Source organism: Balearica regulorum, chromosome 15 (assembly GCF_011004875.1).
Source record: "Balearica regulorum gibbericeps isolate bBalReg1 chromosome 15, bBalReg1.pri, whole genome shotgun sequence".
In the NCBI taxonomy this organism is placed as follows: Eukaryota; Metazoa; Chordata; class Aves; order Gruiformes; family Gruidae; genus Balearica; species Balearica regulorum.
Genome location: NC_046198.1, coordinates 3,012,180 through 3,030,072, shown reverse-complemented (window position 1 = coordinate 3,030,072; position 17,893 = coordinate 3,012,180). Strand labels below are relative to the sequence as shown.

Genomic DNA, 17,893 nt, shown 5'->3' with positions numbered 1-17,893 from the left:
TCCCATCAGCTGTTTTATGCCTTTTTCTTCAAACATCTTGCAGCCCCGGGACTCCTTGCTAATCCCTAAATGCTGCTGCAGTGGATGCTGAAATCCAGCTATCCATGAGCTCTGCCACAAGTGTTTCTAGTATGGGAAACACCATTTATCCTTTAATAACGTGTGTCACAGTGGAATGCATTATTAATCTGGGAAATGTGGAGGTTCAGAAGTTCTTTTCTCTTGGGTTCTCTAGCCTGCCATCTTCATTTCATCTCCAAGACTGATTTGTGATCTGACATCGGCCACTCCAAGCGTCATGGAGGCATCAAACCTCCTGTAGACGAGGGAGATTTACCAACACACGGGATTGTTTGGCCCAGCCGGATCTGTCAGAAATGGTTCAGCCCAACCCGTGGATCCCTGGGCCTGGTTAGAGACCTCTACCTGGTGATAACATTGGAAAACTCATTTCATCCCAGAGAAACTGAGGTTTATTTCCAAAGGGAACCCACAAGTCTCAGTGAGATTCTTCCCTTTCTGATGTGCAACTTGGTCCTCAAACCTCCCTTTTTCAGGGAAATCCATCAAAACCCATGCCCTGCATCTGCCTCGTGGAGCAAAATCCATGCAACTGCCACTCCATCAGCTCCAAGAAAAGAAGGAGAAAACATGATAGCAGGTGCTAAGTGGGACTACTGGAGAGCTCGCGTATCTCGCATGTTCTTAGCAGGCTGCTTCTTCCCAAAGGTACCGGAGTTTCAGATGCTTGGTATGTCAGTGACAGAGGACAGTGTTCTGGTGATAGGAACCCCAAGAAATCCTTCCTCACAGCTGTCACTAGGAACGATTGCTCCATCCAGACCAGTTCAAGCAATTTCTTTCCTGCCAACCCGTCTGGCATTCAGCCTCCCATCCGTTGTTCTCTGCAACCTCCTCAGCTCAGCATGGTTTGGTTCTGGACAGACCTGTCTGAACTAGTGGCACTAAATAAAAGTAAATAGATAATTAAATAAAACATTAGATAAAACAGCTGTAGATAAAACAATTCTTTAAAATGAAACGCTTCCTTTCTGAATTGATGGCCAGAGATCTCGTTATGATCCTCCAAAACCAGCCAGCTCTCAGAGAGTGCTGCACCCTTTACTTGGAACAAAAGCATTAGGAGCCGTTCTGGTTTCAGAACAATACCCGGGTTATTTACAACTCCCTTGGTAGGGCTCTGTATGCCCACGGGAAGCTGGGAGCCCGTTCAAAGTCCTGAAGCCCTGCAGGATCCTCCTCCGGGCACAGGCTCAGCCTGGCTGGTTTGTGATGGAGCATGTCTCCCTCCCGAAGTCAGGCCAGTCATTTGATAAAAATTTCAAACACTTTGTTGTCTTAAGCCTTTTGAACGAGGTCAATGCAGTCCGTGTTTGCTGTCCAGGGAGATAGAGGGACCTCTTAGCAGTTATCTGTATTGCTTCAGCATAGGGAATTTGCATTCATCGTTCTGCAATACTGTGGGGTTTGGGGAAGTCTGTGTAGCTCGTCCTTTGAGCTAGGAATAAAGTCAGAGCCATGGCGATGTTCAGAGCATCATCCTGCTTGCCAGCTTTCTGTAAGTCACCATTACAGGTACCTGCCAGGACAACGTAGGGCGCGTGGAACTGATATCCATGGGGTGAGGTGAGGTTTATTTCAGTTGCAGTGAACTTGGATGGTCAGAGAGACCCTTGCAGAGATGGCTTGACAGAGGGCACTGCGTCCTGCACCCTCGAACAGGCCGCTGAGGACCTCTGCAAGCCGCTGTGCTGAGTGGAAAGCCCCAAGGACGGGGCAGGGAGTTTTGCAGATGCAACAGTTTATCAAAGAGTTCATCCTAAAGATTCTTGGGTTCAATTATTTTCAGTTCTGCAGTTGAGCTTCAATCACCTCCAGACTTTGAGAGACTGTGGTTAAATATGCTGAAGTATTAGTTGTAAAAGACCAAAATCATCTTACCTCGAGGTCCCCGGATACAGCAGTGACCCTCAATGCCTTCAGCTCCTCATTAGAGACGGAACTGTGGTCCTTAAGCATTGCTGGGCCTGGAGGGAACCACCTTCTTGTAACAGGACTCGAACAGGCAGGTTAGCAAACTTCAACCTTTGCACCCGCTGCTGCTGGGGGCTTGGGAGAGGCTTTGGTTTGGGATGCTGCATTCCATCAAAGGCTATGAAAATAAAGGGAAATTCTTTCCCGGTTCTGCTTTTCTATGGAAGCCGCTGAGGTAGCTGCAATGGAGAGACCCGAGACTGTAACTGCTGAGCGTCGAGCTGCCTCTCGTTAGGCTCATTAAGTTTCTAACGGAGCAGGGCATGGTGCTGCCGCCGTATAAACAACCGCAGGGAGAGTTGGCACGTCTGAGGTGGCAGGAGGGAGTGAACACGTCACCCCGACGGGTTGCGACTTGTCAGAAGAGAAAGAGAGATTTCCCTCCTCGGGAATCACTGGTGCTGCCTCATGGGATGGATGGTGGCAGTCACGAATTTGGGGTTTGTGACGAAAGCAGGCTCCCTTAGCCAGAAGTGTTCCCCTGGGATACGCAGGGGGAACGGGGAAACAGCACTTGGATCCCAGAAGCTCCCCAGGGAGTAACAGAGCAGGGACCAGCTCTGCCACGTCTTCCCCCAGGTCTGGGGCCTGTTTCTGGACTGCAAAGGTCCAGGCGCTGGGACGAAGCATGCCACTTTGGCCCTTAGTGCCAACATTTGAAGACTAAACATCATTTTTATTAAAGAATTTTTTTTTCTACTGTGTTTCTTTTTAAAACAGGCCATTGATTTGCAGGGTTGGAGGTTCTGGTGGCAGCAAAGACTTTGTCATCCCGGGGTGGGAGCCACATCGCAGCTCACATGCGTTACACGCTCTCCAGCGGCTGCATCCCTGGATGAAGGGGATGGTGGGGGCTGTTCCCACCTCAGATGGGTCAGTCCTGCCTGGGACAGCTTCGGGTGGAGCTCTCGGTCCCTCTGCTTGTCATGGAAAGCGAGTGCTAGAGCAGGCAGTCCTTTTGCCTACAAAGCCACATCGTGTCCGCCTACGTCCCTGGGGCCGCCGCAGCCCAGCACCATCCGGCGCAGAAGAGAAGGCGATGGCAGTGAGCACTGGAATTGGGATTTGCTGGCAGGATTGGCTGGGTCTTGCTCTTGGCCAACAAAACAAGCGGTGCTTTAACTGAGACCTCTGCAATGCAACTTGGGTGTCATAAAAGATGTCTTCAGCTTGTCGGTGCCATCAGTAGGATACTTACTGCCTCTATTTTTCTTCCCCTGCCTTCCACTCAGCGTCTCGCAGAGAGAGAAAAACCAATATGATTTGCATACTTTTGACAGATTTTGAGGCAAAGCATTATTTTAGTCTTCTGCTTTTGTCTGGTCTGGGATAAATTCGGGTGGTGTCTCATCCTCCTTTAAAGATTTCAAGCTCAGTGTCTGCTTCTGGTGCTGCATTTGTTCTTTTGCTATGAATTATCTCATGTCTTCACATTTAATTTTATCTCTGCTCCTATAGACTGTATATTTCTCTTGTGTTGGTATTGAAATATTTGAATGCAGGTTTTTATATTGTTGAATTTTCCATATATTTTTCCTCCAAATTGATTTTTTTTTATCCCCGCTGTGTCATTTTATTTTTTTCTACTATTTTAACAAAGTAATGCAGAAGGGATAAAAATAAGGGGAAAAATACAACGGCTGTCAGCTTCATGCTTCACAAACTTCTTATCCCAGAGCTCAGGAATTTAGGGACAAGGTAACTCAACATAAGGAACCGAGAATGCCCTTGAACTGAACTCCCATAAATATTCATTTGTTCACCCAGAGCAAACAGAAGAGTGGTATCTCTGTAAGGTTGCTGTATTGATAAAACAAGCAGGGGATCATTGCAGAGCTCCAAAGAGTTGAGATGCGATCCTGCAGGATCCTCTAGTAAGGAGGATGCTTTAGGGGAACCGTGGCCTTTTGTGGCTGGGGTGGGCTGTAGCAGAAGATGGAGGGAAGTAAGATGTCTGGGAGGCGACGGTATTTCCTCTCCTTTCTGCCGCTGTGGGCTAGATTTGCAGAGATTGACTGGCATACACTGATCCACCTGGGATAAGCTGAATAAGTGTGCGTAAGAGTCCTCCTTTTTATCAGAGTGAGAACGTGGCTACTGTAAGCACGGTACGTCCTTTTCCCACCCTTTGGGACCAAGATATTCCAGTTGACCACGTGTACATTGGGGGGAAAGCAAGCGCATCCATCCCAAAGCAGAGTTTGGTGCCGAAACAGCTTGCTGAATTGTGGCTCCAGAAAACCTTTCCCTTAGGTGGGGTGGTGTGCGGAACTGGTGCCGGCTGAGAAGCTCGTGGTGATGGCTCGGCTTCCAGCCCGCCGGTCCTAGGCTGCGCCTCTGCGTCTGCCAGCCTGTCCTCCCTCAACTCCCCACCGGAACGACTGGCGTTTCCAGTTATCAAAGCCTCCAGAATAAACGTGTGATTTTTTTCATGCATCTTTTGCTAACCCCTGGTGTGTTTTTCCTCCAGCGTACATACCGAATGCCAAAGGATATCCACGTTGAACCAGAGAAGTTTGCTGCAGAACTGATCAATCGTTTGGAAGAAGTACAAAAGGAACGTGAAGCGGAGGAGAAATTAGAGGAGCGCCTTAAACGCGTTCGAGCGGTAAGTAACCTCCTTGTCTCCTCTACCAGCCTGGGAGCCTGTCTGCACGCTGTACACCACAGAGAGCTTTCAGCTGCTCTGGAACCAACCTGGGTGACCACTTCCCTGCTCCAACAGCCACGGTCATCACTTGCACAGGGACTCCTGGAGGTTCCCATTGTCCCAGGAGCTTCCACGGCGCTGTTCCCCGATCTGTGCAGGGCTCTGTGAGCTCCAGCACTCCCTCCCTGCCCACATCTGTCATCACTTGGGGGCTTTCCATCCACCCTTGCTCTCCTGTCCATCACAGGCTTTGTGAGAAGTCCCTTCCATGCGAGGATGGGGACTATGTAACAGGGCTTCGCCTTTCCCTTGATCCCTATTTTCCCCACAAATGGTAACCAGATGGCAGGTGATATTGTGCTTGGAGGTGTTTGTGTGTGCTATCAGGCCGTTTCTACCAAAACCAAAAGGGTTCTGCCCGTCAGTACCTAGCACACCCCTAGAAAATTTGGAACTGCTCAGGTGTAGGGTTCAAACATCCTCCCCTGGGCAGAGAAACACACTGACTGCACACGGGTGGCTGGGGACACCCCGCTTGTGGCACTGCGGGCTGTGAGCCTGGTACTGCCGGGGCCCTTCAGAGCTCCAGGACTTGGTAGATGAACCAAGGGAAGTGTGCAAGACCTTTAGCTCCACAACAAGCTCCGAAAGGGAGAGAATGAGGTATTGGTCATCTAGTCTTACCCACCTGAGACACCTTGTTCAGCAGTATTCACGCCTTACCTTTTCTTCTGAGACACGGCATCTCACGGGTACCTGTACATCCTGTGCTGGCGATACAGGAGAGCTTTCAGAGGGTGTCACAGTGTTATCGAACATCACAAAGGTCTGTATAACTACAGCCTTGTGTGAAGAAATTGTGGGTCTCTGCAGTTAATAGCTGTCACGGCCCGGAGGCGAAGGCTCTGTGCTTCGTAACCTGCAGCTCTCCCTTAAAGCAGACAGAGGTGTTGGTGCCTGTCTGTGCCTTCAGAGAAGCTGAGCCTCTGGGGCTCTAGGGCAGACCTTTCAGCCCCATGGGAGTATTTAAATATTTGTCAGTATTTTTAAGTGTTCATCTTTAAACAGACAGAGAGCTGTACGTTGTAGGATTCACTTTAAATCACATCCGTATTTCAAATGTGGAGAAGTGAGGAAGGCAGAGGGATCTGTAAGCTTCCCTGCAGCTCCAGGCATTGTCCAGCAAACTCCCTGCACGTCTGTGTCCAGTATCCAGCCAGAAAAGACCAGCGAGGTGCTATTTTGTGATTAGATTCCTGTTCTTCTAGAGTTACTCCATTTTCCTCTGTGGTACCTATTGCTTTCTACACAAAGCCAGTGTAACTGGCAGCCTTTTCTGCTAATACAGTCCTAGAGCACTCTTCCTCCTCCTCCTCCTGTGGCTCCGTGGCAGCCCCCACCTGTACCAGACTGCGTTATCCCAGCCCTCTGCCTCCTTGAAGAAGCTGCCAGTAGCAATACCATAAAATCAGCAAATATCTGTGTGCCAGAGAATAAATTTAACTCTGTTTAAACACATTTTTGTGTGACTTAATCTATTTTTAAGCCCAGGACTCCCACTAATGCTATATATTAAACCTCTTTGCTGTCTCTAGAATGTATTTCATTGACTGGCTGGCATCTGGCGTTAGTCATTCAGGAAAAACTCGGAGTAAGCAATTGTAGCTTTTTTTAGGTCAGCACTTCAGGTGCAGGAGCTGCTGGTATCAGCAAGAGGAGAGCTTCAATCCTGATAGATCACAAGGGCTTTTTTCTATGACCTGAACGCCAGGACTACAGGGTAACTTCTTACCGGGTCTGCATGGCTCACTGAACAGTGGCACAGGGAAAACCACGAGCGTTAGTCACACTAGGCACTTATCGGCTTAGCGGAAAAGCTGAAAATATTTTGCAAAAGCTAGGAAAAAAGAATTTTTCTCCCCCATACTGAGCTGCCTGCAAGTTCCCTTTCAAAGCCACATCATGCAGTAACATCGAGAAGAGGCATCTGATTTAGAGCCAAATGCCTTTTACTGAAAAGACTGTAAAATTTCTGGGGTTTTTATTTTAAAAAAAAAAAAAAAGCTCTGTATTCACTAATTATTCTGAGCAATGTAGGAGAGGATTAGAGGATGTGCACATTCCCTTATTACTTTTGAGCCACTTCAGCCTCGTGTCCGTGCACGGAAGCTGCAGTATCGTATCGTACAGATCACTCTGTCTTTGTCTGAACTGAGCGAATTGAAAATAAGCCAGGAGAAGCAAAGCCAGCGCTGAGATTCTCGCGATTTGAATATAAAGCATTGCCTAACTAGAGAGGAAGCTCATTTGCATGATGATCGAAAACACACTCGTGGTTAGGTGAGCTATTTTGCCCCACTGACCAGTAACAACCTTGATGGGTGGGACTGGGAGAAGGCAGAGGAGGAGGTTTGCAGCAAGGTATCGCGTGCCCATAGCTCATCAGTGCAGATCTCAGCCTCCAAATTCAAAGGGAAGGCCACCCCCGACCTCACTGCAGAGCAAAAAATAGCTCAGCCGACAGCGAAGTTGAAACCTGCATCTCTCTTAACTGCCGCTGCCTTTGGGAGCTGATGGAAGAGGTTTCTGACAATATTATGTCAACAAAGCACCATCTAGTGGTTATGGCACCCGGGGCTTCCCCACCTGCCGAGACGCTGTGCACGCTGCCAGGCTTTGCCCAGCTCACCGAAGCGAGATGCCGAAACACGGCTCTGGATCCCACGCCCCGCCTGTGTCCAGTAAAGCTGAGCCCGTGGAGGAGGCTGCTCCTCGGTCCCGTGGGTTTCTTTGGCGTAAAGCACAGTAGTTATTGCCTCTTGGTCGTGTCCTTGTCTTGTCTTCCCTTCCTTCTGCCCGTGCCAGCCGCGGGCAGGGCGAGGGTGCTCGGTGGGCAGAGGGGTGCAGGTTAGGGGCAGCAAGCTTGTGCAGTGGGTGCGGGCAGGTTCGGGTGCGGGGTTGGGGGAAGGAGGGAAGGCTGCTGCTGCTGGTGGGTCACTCGGGCAAGGAGCACCTTGCAGTGCCAAGACTTGACTCTGCCATATCCAGAGTCCTTTGGGCTGCCCCAGCCCGTGCCGTACGTTGGTTTTTTCACTGCAGGCTAAGCATGGTGAAAAGATTTAGCAGAATTGGCATCCACAGCCTTGACTCAAACCTTTGGCCTCTGCCCTGCTCAAGGAGAGAGGTCAGCTTAGGGTAGGCACCCCAACTCCTTCCTTAGCTCCTGTTTTCTCACTGTTGGGGCTTTCCTACTCCCTGCGAAGCTGAGACCGGTGCGGGGGAGCAGGAAGCCGGCTGTCCACAGGGCTTACCTACATGTCACCAACCCCAGAAGCACTTGCTCCTGCCTGAGGACCTGCTTGGGTCCAGATCTCCTGCTTGGTGACACAAATGAGCTGAGCCAAGGCACACAGAGAGCCAGTGCATCCCTCTCCTTCCCTTAGCCCACCCTGATCTCAGTCTTGGAGCAAAGCAAAGTACCAGGTCCCAATTATTGGCAAAATTGAATTCCAGGCACCCATTTGGCTGGACCACCCCAGGCTGTCGCTCTCGTGCCACCCTGCGCTGGTGTGACAGCGCTGCCGGAGCTCTGGGCTCTGAGCAGAAAGGACGCGCTGCCGCGTGTCAGGGATCTGCACCGGGGTCAGACCTTGCCCTGCGCATTATGTGATTTTTAAACCTAAGAGTTTTCCAGAAAGTGGGTACCAGCCCTAAAGGCCTCCCAGGTGCTGAGCGCATCTCTGGGTTATCATAAACTGCTAATAAATGCTTACTCCAGCGGTAGGGATTTAGTAAGCACATGCTCCATCTTTTCTTGTCCCTGAGCTAGGTGCCCAGGGACGGCGGTTGGCAGGCTGCAGCGTCGTGGCTGTAGATGAAAGCTGCCTCTGAAGTTCTTCAAAGCCATTTGTTAGAAAGTGGCGTGTCCCCTCCAGACGCAGGCATCGTGTCACACCCCCAGGCACGCAGCGCCCACGCCTTTGGCACGTTCAAAGCCTGGCGTTGGCCCTGCTTCGGGTTTGAACCCCCAGGTGTGACACTGGGAAGAAGTCTGTTATTTGCTTTCTTGCTGTGCAGTTGGCAGCTGAGGCTTTGAAGCTGGTTAGCAAGTGATGGATGATGACATCTGACAGGCAAAGCTGATGGGAATCAGTGTTTTCTAGCAGATGGATTTATCTGGCAGGGCAGAGACACCCTGTGCTGCAACCGATTTCTTTACTCTGCCAAAGGAGGAAAAGAGAGCGGGATTAAAGGACTCACTGGAATCCTGCTTATGTAATTAAAAAAAATAGGAATCCTGACTTCCAATAAAGAAACTTCATAAATATCTGAGTTTATGTTGGACCGTAAAGTAGTTTGTCAGCATCAAAACTGTGGCTGTCAGCATGGAGGAGTTTTATTCTTCCTGGCAAGGACTTAAGAGTCGCTAACAGCGTGTCCTAGGCTGTCGTGAACTACAAGAGCAAGCAGTTAGTTCCAACCCGTTTCTTTATCTGCGTGAAGTGTTTCACTCCAGCCTTAGCTGAAGGCCCAGGAGAAATCAATGTTTGATTTTCAAAACCATTCATGCTGCTGTCGACCTTCAGTTGCTCCCTCCTGTTACAAGCCCGCTGTTGGCTTTGCCTTGTGAAATAGTCATTCGGGTGAGAAACCCCCGGTCTCGCCTGACTCGAGAACTGTTTTGCCACATATCCTGTAACTTTGAGCTTTATCTGACGGGCTTTGAAGCGGTGCCTTACCAAAGGCTCGTAGGAAGTCACAGGTACGGTGCGGTAAGTTGTGTTTCTGCTGCTGGTTTTTACAGAACCAACTTCAAGGGACCTAGGGAGCTTTTTAGTGAGATTCTGCCCACTCAAACATCTGATTGAGTTGTTACACTTACCAGAAAGCTGCATCTGTAAACCCTGGTTGTGATGTGTGTGCTGCCTGTCAAAGATTGCCTCGGTCTCTTTGGGTGGTGTGTGAAGACCCTCGCTGATGATGGCTCAGAAAGAGGGCACAGACACCTGAGCAGCTCTGCTCGGTGGCAGCAAGACTGCACAGGCTTGGGTTGAGCGTTAGGAAATTGTCTGCAGGAGGGTGGCGTGGTCTGGGAGAGGTCTCCAGAAGGGCAGTGGATCTCTGTCTTGAAGGTTTTCAAGATCTGGCTGGTCAAAGCCAGGCCTGACCCCTTGAAGGGTTGGCAGCAGTCCTGCTGCGAGCAGGAGATGGGACTGGGGACCCCTTTCATGGCTCTGCTGTCATTCTCTGATTGTCCTCGTGTTTCTTGCAGGAAGAAGAAGGTGAGGATGCAGATATCTCTTCTGGTCCCTCGATTATTAGCCACAAGATGCCTTCCGCCCAAGCCTTTCATCACTTTGCTCCTCGTTACTCTGAGATGGGCTGCGCTGGGATGCAGATGAGAGATGCCCATGAAGAAAACCCAGAAAGCATCCTCGATGAACACGTACAACGTGTGATGAAAACCCCAGGCTGCCAGTCTCCAGGACCTGGTCGCCACTCTCCTAAGCCACGGTCCCCAGAAAGCGGCCACTTAGGAAAGCTGTCAGGGACACTAGGAACAATTCCTCCAGGGCACGGCAAGCACGCAACAAAATCAGGAATGAAACTGGATGCAGCTAACTTATACCACCATAAACACGTCTACCACCACATCCATCACCACAGCGTGATGAAACCAAAAGAGCAGATCGAGGCCGAGGCCACGCAGCGAGTGCAGAACAGCTTTGCTTGGAATGTAGATTCACATAACTATGCAACAAAGTCACGAAACTACACTGAAAACTTGGGCATGGCCCCTGTCCCCATGGACTCTTTAGGCTACAGGTGAGTCAAGGCAACACCCAACGGAAGTCCCAGAGCCATGGCTTCTCTAGGAAGCTCGTTCATAAATGGGCTGTAGCATGCTGGTGAAACAGGGTGGTCGAACCACATTTTGTCATGAAAGCCTGTGCTGGGACATGGCTTAAGGGCCTCCCACTGGTCTTCCTCTTCAGAAATGGATATGTCCCCCAATAACCCTTACAGACTCCTTGTCACCTCTGTGATCTGGTGCTCAAAGACACCCTCTGACCAGGATTTTTAATGGCATTGGTTAGAAAGTAGTTTTCTGCTCCTCAAAGCAGTGGAGGTGCTTAGAAATTGCAGATGCTGGTCTGCATCCCTGTGCATTGGGAGCTGCTAAATAGAGGGCTATGTCTCAGGGTCTGGGTGGCAGAAACTGGTCTCCTAAGATGTTTATGAGAGGACAAAAAGGCCCTCCTTATCGCAAGCTCTAACCCATTCACCAGAAGCGCTCCTTTCTCTTCCTCACAAAGCAATGGACGCTGTGGTGCTGCCATGGCATCCTGTCCCAAGGCCACGTTCTCCGGGGTAGGGGACCCTCTGCCCAGAAAACACATTTTGCTACCTTTTGTCCATCTTTCCTTGGCCATTTGAATTCCTCCATCCCCTCCGTGCTGAGAGGAGAGGGTGAAGCTTCTTGTCCGCTGCGTCAGGTTTTGCTAGTCCCGTTACTGGATGACTGCAAAGGTGAGAGCGGAGCTGCGGATTGCCCGGAATAAGGGATGGTGATGGAGCAGCCGCGGGGGAAATCTGTGCTCATCCCGAGCGCGGCTGCCTCCCCAAGGCTGTGGGTTTGGGGTGTTGCTTCACAGCGTAGCAGGGGTGGGATATTTAGTGAGGGCAGGAGCAGCTTTCCGGGGTGGCAGAGGCAGCCAGAGCAAACTGCTCTCCGGGAAGGGAGAAGCACTTAAATCTGCCCTGTTTGAGTGGTGAAGGGGTTGTTGCTTCAACAGAGCATGACCGTGGCCATGCTGCATCAGCCCAAAGCCCCATCTAGACACAGGACTTCTCTCTAGCACCGACTACAGCATATATTAAAGAGGATTGTAAGAGGGAACATTCAGAGCTGTCCTTCCTCTGGCACAAACTCCCAGTTCCTGAGAGTCCCTGGGTTAGGAGCTTCACAAGACAAGAGTTTATCCAAACGGTCTTGTTTTAGGGCAGCCAGCAGTCTCTCGCAGTGGCCTGTCTGGCTCCTCGTCGAACCCAGCCGGGCTGCTGTGCCCCCCAGCACCCCGCGGCTCTGTCTGCGGGTGATTGCAACCTGCAGAAAAAGGCTTTTTTTTTGTTTGCACTGAACCTGCTGCTGGAGAATTTCATTTGATACCCACTAGTCCTCATGTGGGGAGAAGCAGAGAAGCTGTCAGTTTGCCCTGCCTTTGTAGATCTTCAGCAACCCCTCTCCAGGCTTTTTCCCTTTTTATTTTTTTATATTGAAAAATATCAGCAAATCTGTCTGAGGGCCTGTTTGTTAAGGTTATTTTTCCTCGCTGTGTTAGTGAGCACGCAGAGGCAGAAGTAGGGAGCTCCTATGGAGTAAAGTGGGTGGGTGATTAGGACGGTGGGGGTCCCGTGAAGGTACAGGCTGTGTCCATGACAGGCCAGCATGGGTGAATTCTGCGTGGCCTCGTGAGCATGGGCTGCCCGGCAGGGCACATGAGCATGCACGTGGGCAAGGAGCGCTGAGCTTTCTGTAGGAGCCTTTGCTGCTGCCGTAAGCACGGCCAAGTGTCGGCCACCGCCTGGCACCCGTCTGGCTGCGGCGTTCGAGGCGACTGGGCTTCCCAGTGCACGAGAGCCCGCGGAAGGCAGCCCACCCCACTAGGACATGATCTTCTACCATGATGTGAAGCCTCGGTTCAAACCGGGGTGAGAAGCGAATGCTGGGCATGGCAAACGGGCAGTTTGGGTCCTTGGTGAATCTGGGAGGTGACGGGCTCAGGTTTCAGGCAGCGGTCTGGCGCGGAGAGGCAGCCGATGGATTGCAGCACCAGGATGAACCTCCTGCTCTGAGCAAAGAGCCAGGGGCTTAACACAGGCAGGAGCTCTTGTCACGTTGCCGTGGCTCGTTTGGCCAGAGGAGAAGCTTCCCTTTCCCCACAGGTGGCTGGACGGAGAAGCCTGCCGTGCCTAGGTCTAGCCAGTCTTGCGCTCAGCCTCAACTGCGGCACGGTTGGTTTGAGCTATGGTAGAGCCAGGGGGCTGTGGAAGGCAGCCAGGGCCACATCGGCACTGCAGGAGCACCAGACCCCGGCAGGGCTGGACATGTCTGGAGCTAGACGTGTCCATCCTCTGCCACGGTCTGCGGTGGTTGGGCTTAGGCAAAGCGCTAATATCTCAAGCTTTGTTCTTGCAGTGGGAAAGCAAGTCTGCTCTCAAAAAGAAATGTTAAGAAGACCGATTCAGGGAAAAGTGATGGTGCCAACTATGAGATGCCAGGATCTCCTGAAGACATGGAGAGAAACCAGAAGATCCTTCAGTGGATCATAGAAGGAGAGAAGGAGATCAGCAGGCATAAGAAAACAAACCATGGGTAAGGGCTGGTAGAGCAAGGGCTGTTGTATTGCATCCCCTGCACAAAGCTGTCCATCAGTCTGCCTTGTTCCTGGAGACCTCGGGAAGATGAGAATCCACCAGGCACAGGGGTTTAGACCCTTTGGAGACTGAGGATTGCTCGGGAAGGGCTGTTTTTTCTGAAGGATGATTTGTGACCACGGGGAGGGGGGGAGGTTGCAGCCCCAGGGGAATCTCACAAATTGCTGCTGTGTTTCTGAGGTGGATAACGCGGCACACAGTAGGCAGTATTTTCCCTTTAAGCATTTGCTGTATATAAATGCCTGGTACGCCTGCAAGGTGCTGATAGAAACGTAGGACCTGCTGCACTGGAGCCATTGGTCCTGAGTAAGCAGTTTAGCACGGCTCAGGCTTGCCCAGCATTTCGGCTTGCTGGGAGCATCCTCTGGGATGGCCTCGCCTGCCTAGAGCGGAGCCAAGGACGTGACTGTCTCAGGAATCTCTCTGGAGCCAAGCAGATCTCCTGCGGGCACAGATCCTTAATCGCAGTCTGGTCAGTCTCTGGCAGAAAGCGATGCTTGCGGGGTGTTGTCTGGGGTCTTGTCCCCGCTGGTGCAGCTGTGCTGGTGGCTGAGCGGTGAAACTGCTGGTGATTTCTTCTCTTGCTTGACGGTAGAGGCCAGGGCGGGTTAAGCTGCAGGCAGCTGGGGCCGAGTGCCAGAGCCACGGGCAGTGCCAGGCCACCGTGAAGTCGGGCAGCAGGTTCTGCCGCTGGAGCTGGGGAAGGATGAGCGCATCCCTGCAACATCCCCTTCCCTGGAGATGCCGACCAGCGGCTCACGGAGAGGCTCCCAGCCTGGGAACGTCAGCAGTATGTGGGAGGGCATCTTCTGGGGGAACGTCACAAGTGGTGGAGCTGCCTTTTGCTGGTTTGATTTTTATGTATCGTGCACTTGATGAGAGCCCTTAAACAGATCCGTGGGCTTTGTGTCAGGGTTGGGTTGCTCACCCTGATGTCTCAGGACTTGCTGTCCTGAAATTTTCTCAGAGGTGGATGGTGCTCCTCTCTCCCTCGGAAGCCATGCTGTAAGGAGCTTCCCAGCGGTACCCATGTCCAGCTGCAGGAGCAGTAGGTCCATCTGGGAGTGACTGTCTGCCTGTCCAAAGCGGCTCGGTGCCCTGTGTAAAACCTTTGTATTTCTGTGTAGCTCTTCAGGTGCTAAGAAGCAGCTGTCCCATGATATGGTCCGACCCCTCTCCATTGAGCGACCTGTTGCGGTGCATCCGTGGGTCAGCGCCCAACTCCGAAATGTCGTCCAGCCTTCTCACCCCTTCATCCAAGATCCTACCATGCCACCCAATCCAGCCCCCAACCCTCTCACCCAGCTGGAAGAAGCTCGCAGGAGGTTGGAGGAAGAGGAAAAAAGGGCTGGAAAACTCCCCCTTAAACAAAGGTATGGTGACAGGGTCTGATTGTGCGTGGGAGGGAAGGGGGAGCTGCTGTCAAGGTGGGCAGCTGAGGGAGATGTCCACTGCCCTCTGCTCTGGTCTCCAGCTCCCAGCACCAACTGGTTGGAGGCCAATGCAGAGAGGTCAGAGAAATCTGCCCCAGTCCCTCTAACATGGTGGTGCAAATGCCAAAACCCACCTTGAGGGTTTGGGCTTGTGGTTTGTGGATGGAAAGGCTGGAAATGCTCTTGGGAGGGTGGGGAAGGGGCTGCTGAGAACTTGAGGAGGAGCTGGGCAGGGGGAGCGTGTCTAGAAGGGGCATGGTATGGGAGAGCTCTCTCCTCCGGTACTCGCTGACTCTCGGCTCTTTCACTTGCATGAGAATTTCAAAGGTTGGTGCAGGAGCAGAATTCAGCAGGATGCAGCAAAATTAAGTGCAGAATAAGAATACGTATTTGCTCTTTGTCTACATCTGCCGCGGGCTTCCGGCAAAGGCTGCTCATGGCATCTGGGTGGGAGCGCTGCACTGTAGTCCCGCTGCACCAGCGACTCGCTGCACGGCCCCATCCAAGTCACCGCATCTTTCCGTGGCTCAGCGCCTGTTGCGGAGCTGATTCTCCTGCTCCTGTGTTATCTTTCAGGGAAGATTATTTGCAAGGCACATGGATCTCTCAGATAAAAAGTGTTTTGAAAATGTTAGATAATTACTGTTAACAGCTAAAAGCACTTTGTCCATTAAAAATCTTTCACAGCTTTGTAGCTGTATTCTGAAAACTTGAAACTTTGGCATCTGACTCTTAGAAACACAAATGTAATTTAAAAAAGAAGCTCTTTGAATTGCCGAGCTCCAATTATTTTTGCTTGCAGTGACCATGTAGCAGACTTCTATGTATTTATGTCAGAGCATTGATTGAAAGCCAGGTAATTAGAGGGCTCTCCCAAGTCAGGTTAAGCCAAGTTTATTTAATCTGCCCTTCAGCTGGTGTAATTGGATAGTGTTTATCAGGAGAGTCATTTATAGTAATACTAAATTATGCATCTTCCCCAGAAATGTCTAAATGCAGATACACACTTTGGAAACACCGACCGGGGCTATATGCATATGCAATTAATACTCTAATAATACTTTGGCATGTATTGTAAGCGTAGTTTTTGTAGGAACCCCATAGCATTGTGGTAAACGGAAGGCCGAGCCCAGAGAGTAGTGGTGAATGGAGTTAAACCCAGTTGGTGGCCGGTCACAAGTGGCGTTCCCCAGGGCTCCGTCTTGGGGTCAGTCTTGTTTAATAACTTTATCAATGATCTGGACGAGGGGATCGAGTGTGTCCTCAGTAAGTTTGCGGATGACACCAAGTTGGGCAGGACTGTCGATCTGCTTGAGGGCAGGAAGGCTCTGCAGAGGGATCTGGACAGGCTGGATCGATGGGCCGAGGCAACTGTATGAGGTTCAACAAGGCTCAGTGCCGGGTCCTGCCGTTGGGTCACACCAACCCCAGGCAACGCTACAGGCTTGGGGCAGAGCGGCTGGAAAGCTGCCTGGGAGAAAAGGACCTGGGGGTGCTGGTCAACAGCTGGCTGAATATGAGCCAGCAGTGTGCCCAGGTGGCCAAGGCGGCCAACAGCATCCTGGCTTGTAGCAGAAATGGTGTGGCCAGCAGGACTAGGGAAGGGATCGTCCCCCTGTGCTTGGCATTGGTGAGGCTGCACCTCAAATAGTGTGTTCAGTTTTGGGCCCCTCACTACAAGAAGGACATTGAGGTGCTGGAGCGTGTCCAGAGAAGGGCAGCAAAGCTGGTGAAGGGTCTGGAGCACAAGTCTTACGAGGAACGGCTGAGGGAACTGGGGGTGTTGAGCCTGGAGAAGAGGGGGCTGAGGGAGACCTGATGGGTCTCTACAGCTACCTGAAAGGAGGTTGTGGTGAGGTGGGTGTTGGTCTCTTCTCCCAAGTAACAAGTGATAGGACAAGAGGAAATGGCCTCAAATTGCTCCAGGGGAGGTTTAGGTTGGATATTAGGAAAAATTTCTTCACTGAAGGGTGGTCAGGCATTGGGACAGGCTCCCCAGAGAGGTGGTGGAGTCACCGTCCCTGGAGGTGTTCAAAAAGCGTGTAGACGTGGCACTTCGGGACATGGTCTAGTAGACATGGTGATGTTGGGTTGATGGTTGGACTTGATGATCCTAGAGGTCTTTTCCAACCTTAAAGATTCTAAATGCTGTGCAGAGCAGTGGGAGGACAGGCTGAGCAGTCCCAGTTCTGGGCTGCTCTGCTTTCGCTGCCTCCCCGCGAGTTCTGGCTCTTCTCCTGGCGATGGGGGATCCCCCCGACCTGCTCCATGCATGGAAAACCAAGGAGCCGTGTTCACTGGGGGGAACTGCTCATGGAAAACAAATGTGCCATGGAGCAGGCAAGAAGATGCAGTGGTCCCCAGGGAGCCAGGGGGTTCTGGATGGTGAAATCTGTCTGCTGGGTTTTGGCAGGATTGGGTGCTCCAGTTTTTTAGAGAGCTCCTGCTATGGTTAGCACAGGAGCCTGCCTGAAAATAGACCCCAAGTCTCTTCTGAGAGGGGCTGCCCAAAGCTGGCTGGGGAGCTGAGGAGAAACAGAGAGGGGAGTTAACGTGAAAACACCATTTCAGTCAGGAGCTCCAGAGAGCTCTGGGAAATTGGAGCCAGTGCCCAGGTTCGTTGGCAGCCTTGGGGCAGCCGCAGGGCAGGGGGGCTGGAGGTGAGCCCGGAGGTGTCCTTCAGGCACTGGCTCGAGCTGGCTGTGGGAGGAGAACGCACCGTGCCAGCTTTGTCTGGCCAGGCTGACCTTGCCGGCACGGTTACCCAGCTCACCAGCCGCTCTCCTCCGGCACAGCCCTGGCCAGCAGTGACCTTCCCCAGCTAACCGCCCGCTGCTCTGGCTGGGGGTGCCAGCAGCCCCGCTCCCGCCCCAGCATTGCCCCACTAGAGATAAAGGAGGTGTCTGTACTGGGAATCATCAATATGCTTCCAGAAATCACGCTTCTCTTGCAGAAAAAGCCTTTCTCTCCCTATTCCGCAGCATTTGGAGGGACACTGATCTCTGAGATGGCTGCTGCTAGGAAGCAGTGCAGGATTAAGTGACCGGTACCGAATGACCTGCAGATCCAGTGTGCCCGGCATTTGTGTCCCAGTCACCATCAGGTTTCTTGTGCATACAGCCAGGTTTTGAGCCATTTTCTGTAGCTCAGCGTCACAGTTCACTTATATTCGCAACTGGATGAAGTAATTACTACCAGCTTTTCAGAGACAAGATTTTTGCAAGCAGAGAGAACGTTAGCATGAGCTTAGTTTGGAATTAATTGGGTTGAGCCAAGCCTGGAAGAGAAGCAGAGCTGGTTGCTGGGACACCTCCCA

General features: G+C 51.7%; 1 protein-coding gene across 1 annotated transcript in view; it reads left to right on the top strand.

Moving 5' to 3' along the window:
- The window catches only part of AXIN1 (axin 1), a 73,767-nt gene that overhangs the window by 51,782 nt on the left and 4,092 nt on the right, over positions 1-17,893 (top strand). Inside the window, exons 5-8 of the mRNA XM_075767779.1 lie at positions 4,526-4,663; positions 9,978-10,531; positions 12,906-13,082; positions 14,272-14,517. Coding sequence (XP_075623894.1) covers positions 4,526-4,663; positions 9,978-10,531; positions 12,906-13,082; positions 14,272-14,517 — 1,115 coding nt within the window. The remainder of the gene's footprint in view (positions 1-4,525; positions 4,664-9,977; positions 10,532-12,905; positions 13,083-14,271; positions 14,518-17,893) is intronic.